Source organism: Seriola aureovittata, chromosome 12 (assembly GCF_021018895.1).
Source record: "Seriola aureovittata isolate HTS-2021-v1 ecotype China chromosome 12, ASM2101889v1, whole genome shotgun sequence".
NCBI classification, from domain to species: domain Eukaryota; kingdom Metazoa; phylum Chordata; class Actinopteri; order Carangiformes; family Carangidae; genus Seriola; species Seriola aureovittata.
Window position 1 is genome coordinate 18517612 of NC_079375.1, and position 13981 is coordinate 18531592.

The 13981-nt window shown below is 41.7% G+C and overlaps 1 protein-coding gene across 1 annotated transcript; it reads right to left on the reverse strand.

Annotated features, from left to right (window-relative positions):
* Positions 1 to 42: 42 nt before the first annotated feature.
* On the reverse strand, positions 43 to 13950 carry LOC130178571 (regulator of nonsense transcripts 1). The gene is made up of 24 exons (XM_056390929.1): positions 13622 to 13950; positions 12893 to 13029; positions 12113 to 12202; positions 11754 to 11921; positions 11459 to 11639; positions 10479 to 10640; positions 10022 to 10106; positions 9538 to 9636; positions 8742 to 8850; positions 8116 to 8275; positions 7759 to 7877; positions 7394 to 7558; positions 7022 to 7136; positions 6641 to 6784; positions 6265 to 6478; positions 5710 to 5827; positions 5384 to 5540; positions 4966 to 5108; positions 4699 to 4873; positions 4345 to 4426; positions 3939 to 4100; positions 3560 to 3831; positions 3136 to 3258; positions 43 to 2682 (listed from the first exon to the last, which is right to left on the reverse strand). Exons 1-23 carry the CDS (start codon positions 13790 to 13792, stop codon positions 3139 to 3141), a joined length of 3348 nt encoding a protein of 1115 aa, XP_056246904.1. The 5' UTR covers positions 13793 to 13950; the 3' UTR covers positions 43 to 2682; positions 3136 to 3138.
* Between the last annotated feature and the right edge of the window lie 31 nt (positions 13951 to 13981).

Below are 13981 nucleotides of genomic sequence, written 5' to 3' on the forward strand. Positions count from 1 at the left end.
AAAATGGGTGAAAAAAAGAGAAGTACAACAGTGAAGTCAGACTGAAGGAGAAAAAAAGAAGCAAACTTTAATGTCCCAGGATTAACAGGAGGATTTTTGTGAGAATAATTTTCAAACTACCAACATCAATTAGTGGGAAGAAAAACAAAATGGTGCAGCCATGTGGCCAACGTTTTCAGTTTTAAACAGCAACAAGCCAAATAAATATTATCATAGGAAAAAAAAAAATAAAGAGGAAAACATCCAACTCAAAGTTACCCTCCAGTCATAGGACATGCAAAACTATATGTTGGTAAAGGATGAGGTGGTCAGTGATAGGCTATTGTGTTGTTTTCAAGTTAGACCTAAATATGTCAATGATCTTGTGCATCTAGCTAGTACTAGGGTGTAAGAGAAATATAGAGAACAAGCAGGTTATCTACTATTCTACACATGATTCATAAAGAATTTAGGGCATATATATGAAATTAATGCCCTGTACAGGATGGGGATGTGTCACCTCCACATCTGGAGTTGGCCACAAACTGACCTCAGTTTGTTGGTAACTGGGAAGATTAAAAAAACACTCACTAGTAACTTGTGTTGTGGAAACAAATTCAAATCTTTGTGGTTGCCTTTTGTCTCCATGGCTCTGAGAACCTTTTACCAGGTTCTCTCTGCAACTGATGGATGAAACAATCATTTCAGTGGCAGTGGGGTGTGGGGGGGTATCATAACTATTTAAAACCAATTTTAGGGTCATGCATTTCAATGATGTGAAAATCTAAGGAGTTTAGATCAAAAGGAAAACAAGGGTCAGTACAGTGCACAAGTAATTAGAGACACCGATTAAAAACAAGGTACGAGAAGACTTCACAAGTGTCTATCTAAAGCATGTGAAATGAGAACTTACAACACGTGCAGAATATTGAAACTAAGACACAAAATTCACGAAAGTTATAGAACAAACTAACTGCTCTGTCCTTCACATGACGCACTATCTGTGACAGTTTCACTTTTCTATAAGCTCAAGACTTTAGAACAACAAAGAACCAAAAAACTAGAGCAAGAAAACATGAGGCGTTCTCTGGACTCAGGTCCGACCAACATAGACATTACTCTTGGGTTGTCAGGTTTTCATAAATTAAAAATGTCTTTGAGCCAAATTTCATAGTGCATGTACAACATATAACCTCTAAATTTGTAAATCAGTAGCCTTTCCAAAATACATCTCAAAATCTCTTTCACCAAAGTCCAGCGTGGTGAGATCTATGACCAGGTTTCTCTTCAACACGTTTGTTCTCAGATGGGGCCTTAGAAGTTTTCATCATCCTCTGTACTGAGTAGCGTTCAGCTACTCCTGAAGTTCATGATTTCTGTAATAAAAGTGTTCTCTCATTTCACTTCACTGCAATAATCAGGGTGTGACATTGTACATAAATGATCTAACTGTACGCATGCTTTTTGATATATGACTTTAGGGCAAGGGTCTTTGGGGAGTACTGCCCTCTGGATTTGGCTTATTTGATGCTTTTAGCTACCATGTAATAGGTCAAAATGATCCCTATCTGCTAGCTTTAGTGGCTTCAGGGCCAGCAGAAAAGAATGAAAACTTCATTCGTTTATAAGCTGGTTATGGTGCGTTCACTTTCACTCTTTTGCACGACTAAAGACATACACTTAGAAGAACAAAAACAAAATTGTCTCCCTCTATTCAGATCTTTGGAGCCGTCATCCTCAGATCTGGAGACAAAGATGTTTTTCTTTTACATTTATATTTTTAAAGAGCTAATTCCACCACTTATTCTTTGCAGACCACCTTGAGAAAGACCTGCCTTTAAAGACAGCCCACTACACTAGCAAACATCACTGAAAACCTCAATGAAAACAGCCTTTATTTAGAAAACTTTCCAACTCAAAGCTGAGAAAGAAAAGCGAATGATCCGTGGCTGTGTAATCCTCAAATATCATTTCAACTCTTTGAGGCACAACACCACAAGCACTTTTGAGTTCACTCGAACAGCCAAACAGTGTCTTTACACTCCTCTCTCCTGGATGCTTAGATGTGATCAAATGCAGAGCCTCGATTCAAGCTTTGAGTTTAAAAAAGTTGCCATGTCAACTGCTTCAAGAGTTGTGTCCCCTTTTGTTTTCTCTCTCTCTCTCCAAGTCACAGAGGATGTCCTGTTGAGTTAGCTTGGAGGACTTCTGTGTGAGACACCTCTTCTTCTCCATCTTTCTCAGCTTTTGGAGCAAGATTCCCAACCATACCGCCTGGAGATCCCAGAGGGTTCAGGGGCACACGAGGGGACAAGATGACACAGTCTCCCCTCTCCCCACTCCAGAATCTTTCGGACCTTCCACCCTCGTTGACCTGTCCAAGGTCTCGCCTCTCCAACTGCGCTGCTCCGACGACAGCTTTCTCCTTCGCCATGTCTTCGCATGTGAGCAGCAGTGCCTTCTCTCCTCCACCAGCCTCCCGCTCTCTTCTCTTGCTCTCTTCCTGTCCAGCTCTACTCCCATTTTTGCTCTCACTCTTGTGATTGGTTGGTTTCTCACGGTCTCTCTCCTGTTACTTTCACACAGTGGTGCTTCGGTTGTAGCAGTGGAAAACGGGTATCCATGTTTGTTCTTTTTTGTTATTACCCAGATTAAAATACCGATGAACTAAGCTTCACACAGGCCTAGCTCCTTTTCAGCAACCTGTAAGACAATGAAAAATACACACACACATATATATACACACTTGTCTGAGAAAATAAATTTTTAAAACAATGATTTGACCATTTAGGAAAATGCACTTATTCGCTTACTTGGCGAGAGTTAGATGAGAAGATCGATACCTCTCGAGAACCAGGTGAGGAGACGGTTATCTTAACATAAAGACTGGGCACAGTTAGCCTGGCTCTGTGCAACTGTACCAACCTCTATGGCTAAACATGTGATATCTTGTATATTTAATCTGTACAAAAACCAAAGAGTGACGTAGACCGGTTTGTTTTGTGCTAAGCTATCTGTCTCCTTAATACAGTTTCAAATTTTGCATAACTTCTCATGTAATTCTCAGCAGGAAAATGAACAAGCAGATTTTCCTGAAATGGCAGACTAATCCTTTAATTTCAGTGAGTCAGCTAACTCCACAGTGGAATTTCTTACAGTCTAGTACTGGGACAGTCCAGTCACACCACCGTGTTGGTAGGCCCGCTCCCCCTGGTAGGTGGAGTCCTGGGACAAAGCCACATCAATCTGGGACTTGAACTCATCTCCTAGGTAACTGTCCTATAATGGGACAAACAGAAAGCGAAAGAGACCAGTCAACAGTTATTCCCTCACTTCTTTCCAGGCAGAAAAGGAATAAGTGGTTTTAGACAAGATGAAGTCTTTACTTGAAGAGGAAATTGGACAAGACCTTGGAATATACTGTATGAGCAGACAGCCCTGACATGAAGTATTAATTGCTGTGAATAAACAGACTGCAAACAGCTTGCCTCATAAAGTGCACCTAGTTAGCAAGTCATAAAATATCTCAAATTTATGATACAGATTTATTCCCAATAAAACAACAGTGGAATTAACAAACCTGGGAGAGTTCAGGCTGGGAGAGCCCAGGCTGACTCATCTGTGACGGCTGACTCATGTTGATATAGCCCTGTGTCAGAGGCCCTTGGGAGAAGGGCTGAGAGCCCAGGTCCTGGCTGGCCTGGCTGCCGCTCATATGTCCTCCATGCCCGCGGTCCCCTCCTCCGTTCCCTCCACCATGGTTCCCCATGTTGCCACGGTTTCTTTGACGGCCACCTCGAGTCCCGCCTCCTCCTCCACTGCCTGCCTTGCCCTTCATACCTCCACCACGACCTGGAGGAAAGTAAAGTATGTTGTATAGACGCTTTAACTGAAAAACCCAGAAGGCCTCTAAGAACTACACAGTTAGCAGCGCTCTTACAGTTTTATGTCTTTCTCACCTGCTGAGGGCCCATTCACCTGTCCCATGTACCCAGAGGGAGGAATGGGAGGCATCACAAGGTTGAAGGGGATGGGGATGTTCATGGAGGTCATGGGACTGGGGCCTGTGCCAATCATACCAATCTGGTCATGAGTCTGGAAATACATGTTGGACATACGCCCTGTAGTGGAAAGAACTACAAGTTAATTTTACTGCGGTTTGAATTATCTGGCTGTGTGCAGAGACAGTATTGTCACATGACAGTGCACACAGCTCTTGTTTTGTATTTAAGATACTTTAGAAAGCACATTCAACCTGTAAACTAGCAAAGCAGATACAGCACGAGTCCTTTGTAATGACGTTTAGTGGTAAGAAATGTTCTAACATTTGAGACAAGAATGAGTGTGTGTTTCAAAATGACTCACCATTGCTGCTGCGGTCATAAACAGATCCAGGAATGAGGGCCTCCCTGGCATCATACATGGCAGTGCTCATGAATCGACCCCCCTGTAAAACAAAATGCTGTTTTCAATGTTTTTAGACCAAAGCTCATTAATTCTTGTGTGTACACTGATTTATTACTTTGTTTTCCATTAACTCCTCATGCTAGGTGCATGGGTAAATTCTGAAATGCATGTACCCCTACATGTACCCCACCGGGACCAAAAAAAAACTCATGGCCCAGTTAGGAAACCCTGATTTCATCATTCTATATGATATGCTTAGTGTGTAAAATACACACACACACACACACACACACACACACACACACAACTCACAGGATTGATGGTGTTGACCAACTTGCGCGGCTTGCTGAATTGCATGAGGCTCTCCCTCAAGTTGTTGAGGGGGCCTTCAACCAGGACCTTCTGCTCCTTGTAGTAGTTCAGCAGGTGGTTCCACAGGGGCTGCTTGGACAGGGCTTTAGGGTTTCCCACAATGATCACACCATACCTGTGTGACAGAAGCAGAAGATGATTGTTAACAAAGAAATGATTAAGAGTTAACATCAGTCAGTTAGTTGCCATAATAGCCATTGCTATTACCTGGCCCTGGTCAGTGCCACATTTAGACGTCGGGGATCATTAAGGAAGCCGATGCCCTGGTGCTCATTGGCCCTCACACAGGACAGGATGATGAAGTCTTTCTCTCTGCCTTGAAAGGCATCCACACTGGCTATCTCCACCTCCTACAGAAAGAATGAAGAAACATGAATGGGGAAAAAAACTGACTGATGATTTAGGATCATACATTTACAAATAGTGAGAAAGTATTTTGTTGTGCTTTCTTCACAAAGGTGGGACTGTTTGAGGTAAATGTCTACACACTGTAGTTTTTGGAGCCCTTTCAGTCTCCTCTTAGACTTAACATCTTACCGGATTTCAGTTTAAATGGTTGTGACAGATGCTTCTGTGCAACTGAGCAATACAACATTTAAACTGAAAATAATATTTGTCACTCTACCTGATAGAGCTTGGTATGGAGGGAGCCACTGAACTGCATGTATTGGACCAGGTACGACCTCTGTCCCTCGTAGGGGGTAATGATGCCGATCTGATCAGGTTTTGCTCCAGCCTTCAGCAACCTTGTGGTTATTTTCTCCACATTGGCTGCCTCAGTCCTGCATGAACGAGAAGGCTTGTTATATGATGGAAAACATTTTTTACAATAACTTAACACGTTGCACAGAAAGTGATATTTTTGAACACCTATGCCTATAGTGGCTGCATTTCCCAGGAGATTGAAGGATAAACATATCAGGTCAGCGTAATGATCAAGGCAGTTCAAACCTGTTCAGGTAAGATGTTCCAGAGCTGGCAATTTCCTCTTGGCCTTGTGTGACGTAAAAGAACATCGGTTTGTCAGGCTGCGGCCACTGGAAGTCAAAGCCTTTCTTCACACGGTCCGCTATAGAAAGAGCAAACAAACATGTACGACTCAGGACTGCAAAGAAGTACTCTGACTAATGTGTACCTGAAAGAAGGAATTCTGAGGGGATAAGCTTCAGAGCATCTATGTTACACATTCTTCAAAGATCATAGATGATAATTAATACACTCGAAAGAGGTTGAAATACAGGTAAAGCAGGCCATATGCAGCCAAATGGTGCTGTGACTACCAATAAGGTGAACACAAGATCTGACAGCATCACTGGACAAGTCCTTTTTTAAACTGTCTGTGTGGAGCAAGTCGTCGAGGACACGTGAAAGAACATTTAGCTGCATTCTGAAGCCTTGGCAGGAAATTACAGGGCAGTTTCAAAAGCTTTCACTCAGTCTGAAATGGGAGAGCCATATTTGAACATCACAAAATTAGATTTTAATAAAAAATTATTTCCATCTTACCAGCAGTGACTCCATTCTGCAGAGAGCCTTCATAGAAGATGTTGGAGGGGAAGGCGCTGAGGGCTGGGTGCATGCGGTACTGGACCTGCAGACGGATTGGCCGGATGCCCAGAACTACCAGACGCTCAAACAGAGACTGGGACAGACCTGCTTTAGCTGCCTTCTTACACATCACCACAGGACCCAGCTGGCAGTGATCACCCACCAAAATCAACTACAAAAAGAAGAACAGATGATTACAGTTGAGAGGACAAGGAAAGGAAAATATGAATGAAAATAAAGTAGATATTTGTGGAGACCCGTACGCCCCACAACTGTGGAATGACTGCACTTTAAGCAGATATCTGATGCCATAGAATGATTCAAGAACTCCAACCTGCTTGGCCCCCAGGACGACAGGCACCATGCACTCTGGTTCAGTTGCCTGAGTGCTCTCGTCGATCAGGATTGAGCGGAACTGCATCTTGGCCAGACGAGGATCCCCAGCACCAACACAGGTACAACAGATCACATCAGCATTCTGTGAAAGAGAGAAGCAATAAAGCAGACATGTTTAGGAACAGTGAAATATTGCTTGTTGTAAAGCTTTCCTAGTTTTTTTGGAAAACCAAAACCAGGGCACATACTCTTTTCAATGGCCCTGAACAGATTAGCAGAAAAAAATTTAACTATTAAGTCTTAGCTGTACAGTGTTGTGTCAGCAAAGTAAGAAAAAGGAAAACATTTGGTAGGACTTGAGCAAGACCAGTCTTCATACCATGAGCAGCTCCCTCTCAGCTGTGCGCCTCAGAGCTCGGTAGCGCTTCTCATCTGAGGAGGACAGCTCGCCAGTCTCGTCCTTCAGCTGCTGGAGCTTCTGAAGTTCTGGCATACTGCAGGTTTGAATGATTTCAGCAGAGATCAACGTTGTGCTTCAGAGCAAAGACTAATATCTGTAACAAGTATTACTTAAAAGGTGACGGTATTTGCACTTCCCATATTTCAATTTCTTACTAAACAATTATTAGTTGGACTAGCTGGTCGACTACTAACAACTCACAGTACCACCACAAAAGCAAACAAAAGTTAAGCATACACTCCAAAGTTAGTCTTTAAAAATGATTATTGATCCTAGGCGGTTATGTGCTACCTGTCCATGTTCCGGGTCTGGTTGTGCAAAGCCAGGAAGGACACAGGTGAGTCAATGGCTTCCCTGCTCTTGGCACACAGCCTCACCACCTTGAGTCCTGTCTGGTGGATCTTCTCCGTCAGCTGGTCAACAGCAATGTTACTGGGAGCACACACCAGCACTGGCCTGAGGAGGCAAAAGTTACAGTATTGTCTTAGAGACCACAACACGCAGCCAAGCCGTTATTCAAGAACAGTATTGGTCATTTAATTTTTTTGTTTATTGGTAGTGATTAAATACCCATCAATAGAAAAAAATATTTTTGGATGTCCAAAAGAAACGACAGGTGCCCCAAAGACAAGGGTAAAAACATTTATGAGTCTCACCCGTTGCCCTGTCTAGCCAGGTGGTAGACTATGGTGGCAGAGGTTACTGTCTTCCCTGTGCCAGGAGGACCCTGGATCAGACTGAGGGGACGCTGCAGCACCGTCTTCACAGCATACACCTGCATTACAACAAACCACACTGATATCATTGAGAGGACAATAATGAAGAAGTTTGCTACAATATTAACTATAATATATATGATATGGTGATATGAATGACCTCAGTCTTAGCACTCTCATCTCTGTCGTGTTGTTTTTGTTCTCTGTAAAGTCGGGGTGGGCACTGACATAACTTTTTCTGATGATAAATTACCAAAGTGTATCAATGAAAACAATTCAGCTGTCTCTCTACCTCACCTGGGAGTGGTTAAGATCAGGCAGGCCTTGAGCGGTGAAGCGTTTGGGCAGCTGACACTTGATGACCACATCTTCAACCTCATGTCCCAGCAGTTTGTGGTAGATGTAACCAGACACTGAGGTCTCGTCCACAGCAAATGTCTTCAGGGCACTCTGCATTCTGGAGGATGGAAACAGGATTACTTGGACAAGGTTGATAAACTGGATTTGAATCCCATCATGGAGGGGAATCCATTGTCAACCTAATACATCTCTGATCTCCTTGTACGCTATGACCCAGACCCCCCAGGTCACGTGGGACAGGTTTACTCAGTGTTCCCAGAATCAAACCAAGCAAGGTGAAGAAACTTTTGGCATCTATGATCCCACCTGTAGTGAGACCTGCTGAATATGGGAGCTCATTTCCATCAGGGCTTAAAATATTACCATTTGCTGCAGCTTACCAATAAATTATATACATAACTTCTATTTAATCTTGTGTTGTGTCAGCAGAGACTCAACTGCAACAACTACCTCCCCTCACATCTTTTTCCATCTTTAAGCACTTATCTCCTTTTCATGTCTTTTATCATTGTAGCACTTCTTTTAAAATGCTGAAAGTATTGATGTCGGTTTCTTGTGAATACCTGTCAAAGGAAGTGGACTTCCACACAAAGTCGACCTGAAAGTTGTGTGGGATCTCCACCGGAGCCCCGGCACTGCTCCTCAGCTCTATGGCAATCTCATCACCATAGTCTGGTACAAAAAGTCAAGGAAGAGGTGGAACCTTTGAACATATACTGTAGTTATAAACATATTTGTGGTAACTGCTTTGACAGTATCTACTGTGCTTTATTTATATCTGCTTTAAGGTCAGACATCTCCAGGGTGCTATGTAGGTGTCTATTTTCATTAACCACCTAACCTAGTTGTTCTTCTGTCACCTGCTGCTAATGTTCCAGGCTTTAAAAACAGGTTAAACCTCTGATTATATTTAATCAAAACCCAGCTGAATATCAGAACAGCATTTAGAAATTCTAAACTTCAAATTACTTTAAAATTTAGAAATATTGGGTAGAGCCACTGACAATTGTCCTGATATGCAGCCTCAGGTCATATGGCCGCAGTATTATATCAGTTAACTAACAGGTGGTAAGCTGTTTGTGTGAAATCTATATATAGAATTTACTTCCAGAACCAAAGGGGACTGTGGTGAGAAGACACAAGTTTGTCAATGTTGTTGTAGTTTTCTACAGCTGCCACTAGATGTTACTAAAGACCCATATTTGACTGTTGGGACGTTTAATTTCATTCACAATGAACAAGTAAATTAAGAGGCCCAAGTGCATGTTTCTTACTGTGGCTGAAGTGATGAACATATGAATCACAGATATAATGGTAAAATGTTAGATAAAGTGTGTATTGTTACAGCCGTAAGGATACTATCAGGGACTTTGATGACATGTCCAATGCCTTTCCATGGAGGGGCCAGGTCCCCTTTGTACCTCAGGCAAATTTCATCTCCCTGCATCAGTCGCATATCTAGAGGACAGCAGAAAAGGCAGACATAAAAAAATTAACTTTGTTATATAAACATCACTGCAGGGTGTAAATTGATCTTAAAATTTGGGAGCTGGTTCCAGCAGTTGGCAGAATAATGGCTGAAAGCCATTTCACCCTGTTTAGCTTTAACTCTGGTCAACTGACCAGCTCCTGCAGGTCTGCACGAAGGCGCAATTTAAAAATAATCAATCAAAAGATGAATTTAAAGAATCTTACGTGAAAGCAACATTTGCAGGTATTTAAATGATTATAAATATTTTTTCCTTTTTGAAACTTGTGGATCAATGTGTCAGAATAACATGAAAAATTTCACTCGGACAAAATACAATAATAATACATTTGAAACAAAACTTCAAATAAATACCTGAGTCCGTCTTGGGAAGAGTGAAATATGCAATCCTCTTTTTATTCAGTCCCAAGTCCCATCTGACCGTGATGTTGTCTTGAGTCTGTTTGGAAGCAACATTAAAATATATATTTAACAAATAAACAGCAGCAGAAACCATTTTAAAGTCAAAACTATTCCAGACAACAAAAGAATAAAGTGATTTCATTAAAAACCACAGTGGGAACTTGAAAAGTGACTGAAACAACATAATTTGCTAAATTTGCTATTTAATTTCATTTATCTCCAGCGTTACAGAACAAAAACTAAATTCAACTACAACTTAAACTGCTTATTGATTAACTGATTATCTGACTCACATTAAATTAGTAATTTACTGATTTGACAAACTATCATTCAATTTATTTATTATAAAAATACTGCGAGCATAAACCAAATGGTTTTTGAATTTATAATTTTTTCAAGTTTTGTTTACCTGAGACTCTTTGAGTTTCTTATCATAGTCAGCTTCCAGCTTCACAAGGGGACCAAAGATGTTCTGGTACTGATAGGCATCCTCATATCGCAGCAGGACGTGTTGGGGCTCCTCATCCACACCAGGCTTCTCCAGGTCCTCCAAGGTCGCAGTTGGATTTTCCTGCCAGGGAGAAACACACACAGACACACACAGGATAAAAGATTGAAATATGGATAGAGAAGCAAAATAGAGGAGAGATGCATTTTTTATGGCTGATTCAGATTTTTGATTCCTTTTTTTTCTTTTTTTTTAAGTCTGACCTACCAATTCAGATTTTGACAAACACAAACATGTTAAGTGGGTTGATGGTGTTTTAAGTGTCTGATTAAGTTTGTCATCATGTGGTGCATGATTGTAAATTTGACCAGCAAAGAATTGGCTATTTGAGGCTGAACAGCCAGTCACCGATCATAGCCAATCAGACTATAAATCAGCCATTTTTGATTGCTAGCCAATTGACCAGCGTGCCAGAGTTCTATTAGAGTTGAGTCTTTTCTTTCAATATGCCCAAATCTCCTCAAATCCCAACTTGGACAGTTTCAGACAACAGGTGTGTTCACAAAAGACATTTTGACATGTCACAGCAGAAAAAGCACAGGTGTGAATAATAAAATGAATTCAATTTAGCTATTTCGGTTTCAAAGTCCTGGTGTTGTGCATGTTGGCTCACTGTCACACTGTCATTCATTCATTCATTAGACAACATAAGTTAACATTAACAAAGCATTGTCATGCTATAAGGACATAAAAAAGAAATACAGAAAGAAGTACTAGGAGTAAACAAACTTCTACACGACAGGAAACTACAAAGAAATATCTACACAAGCATTAAACCGGCAGTGAAACTGGTACTGAACAGGAAGAAATAGCTCAACACACATGCAGATAAGTTATTTGCATCACACCTAACTGTATAAGTATATTTGCTTTAACAGTACCTTCCAGAGCTCCTCCAGCTTGTTGATCTGCTGGGCGGTGATCTGGCGGGCCCTGAGCTGCTCCTGCTCTGAGGGGATTTTGACCAGCCAGGACAGGAAGCAGCGATCCTGAATGAGAGGCTGCCACTGTGAGCTGTCCCAGTTGATGTCTTTCAGGCTGCTCTGGCTGGCACATGGCTGCCTGTGTTACAACCAAAACAAAAATATAAAAAAAAGAAAGTTCTGAATTCTCTTTCACTGACCCCATCAGCAGGGAGTTCAGAGTGCACAGTCAGCTGTATAAATTTGCCTTTACCTGCACAGCAACACCACTACTGAGTCAGCCTTGGCGGGGATGAAGCCCAGCAGGAAGACATTACGACAGCCACAGTTGTAGCACTCCAGCACTGTTTCCCCCAGAGGACCGTCTTTATGCAGTGTCACCTCCTTGGACTTTGCTCTCACCAGGTGGTTTACAATATGGCTAAAAATGAAGAGAAAGATAATTAATGCCCCAGCTGGAAGAAACACAAAAGACTACAGTCTTGTATACACTAGTGATAAGTCCTACAGCACTGTTGCTATGATGATACCGTACCTGTAAAAGGATTCCCTCTCAGTTCATTTAGCTCATTCATTTAGTTGATAAAAAGCTGAAAAGCCATTGTGTCTTACCTGCCGGATGTGTTTCCACGGCCATTACAAAACCACTTCTTGCTGGTATTGCAGTAGACCACACAGGCTGGATCATGAATCCCACAATAACTAAAATAGAGGTGAGTCAAAATTTAAAAAAGAAAGACATAACATTACTGTTAATAAAATCTAATCTGTGTTAGAACAGAACAAGTACAAAAAAACATAAGCACGAACTAAAATCAAAGAGAAATTTTATCACAATTTTATGGCTGACTAAAGCAACAGCACATGCTCAATAGTCATTTTTCTTTTTCCATTTTAAGGACAAAATAAGTTTGAGTGACTAAAAGTAACTTAGAGAAATGTTATGCAAATGTTCATGTAAACTATTCAGTTGTGAGAATTTGACAGCTCATGAGAAACGCTTTCTTTTGTTCCCTGAGGAAAATATGTTCCAAAATGTAACAGCGTGTTGCTGATGGGTATCAAAGTTTCTATTATAAAAATAAAACTATTGGGTTTTACTATTTTGCTATGTACTATTGTACAGGGGGTGTACGTAGCTATAACAAATATCAACACCCATCATAAACTCCAGCCAGACAAAACAAGCAATAGAAAAAATCCCAAAATTTTTCCAGAGTGAAATAAAATCATCACAAGTAGAGCCCGAACCGATATTGGATTTTTGGGGCTGATGCATATACCGTTATCAGAAAGTAAAAAAAAACGATAGATGAATATATTGGAATATCAAGTGATTATTTCCACTTTGGTGACTGCCAGTGAACCAGTCACATTAGTCGGGTTCTTTACCTGCAGGCATGTACAGGAAGGTCCTTGGTATAGTAGGTGTCCTCCTCATCCTCCTCAAAGTTCAACTCTGCCAGCAACTGACTGGCCTTTACTACAGGGTCGTCTCCATTCTGTAGCACCCCATCAGGACCATTAACCTGAGGAGACAGTAGAATTTCATATAAGAATTGAAACTTTATGTCAACATTGTGTGGAATAAACTTGAAGAATCACGGACCGTGCAAAAATTGGACATCCAAACAGAGAGTTAATGCCTTGAGTGATCATTTATTTCATTTGCAGTCTAACTTTCTGACTTTCACATCAACACATTGTTAGTTGACAGCTATATTACACTGACTGTATCTAACTAATTGTGTCCACTGACCTGTATGATTGTTGCTGTCAGTAGACTGCGAGAGTAGTTAGTACATACAAGTGCTAGTATGTTTAAATATAGACATCTGTGGCTAGACTGCAATACTGGCAAATCCCTGACACTCCTGAGTAATATTACAATAAAGTCTTGAATCTTGACATGCTAGCTGTGTCAGCATGCTAACTGTGCGAGCTGGTTAGCTAGCATGCTAGCCAATTAGCGGGATAAAAGCATGGTAACAGATGGAAGGCGTCATCGTGCTAACCGGAGGTAGCCTGGGATGTTGTGAGCTAACGTTAGCAAATTCACGTTTCATCAACACAGTAGAAGACATATTTTGACACAGAGCTGCCACGAAAAACCTCACGCACCTGGCTGTCGAGCTGACTCTGGGTCTGGCCTTGGGTCTGGGTCTGGCTCGGCAGGGTAAAATCGGTGAAGTCGTACTCGGAGCCCTGGGTGTCCGCTCCCAGCAGCTCGGCTTCTTCGGTGTCCAGGAACGTTAGAGTCTGCGAGCTCGGCCCGTACGCCTCGACGCTCATGTTTGTTGCTTCTTTTCAACGGTATTTTAGTCGTTTCCAACGAATATTGCACGGACTTTTGCTTATCCGGGAGAAAATTAATAACGGAGACAGACTATCGATGGGAAAATGACAAACAGTGGTGGTGTGAGAGAGATACAGAGAGCCTCGACTGCGGCCGCGTTCCGTTTGTCTCCTTCCCCCTGCTCG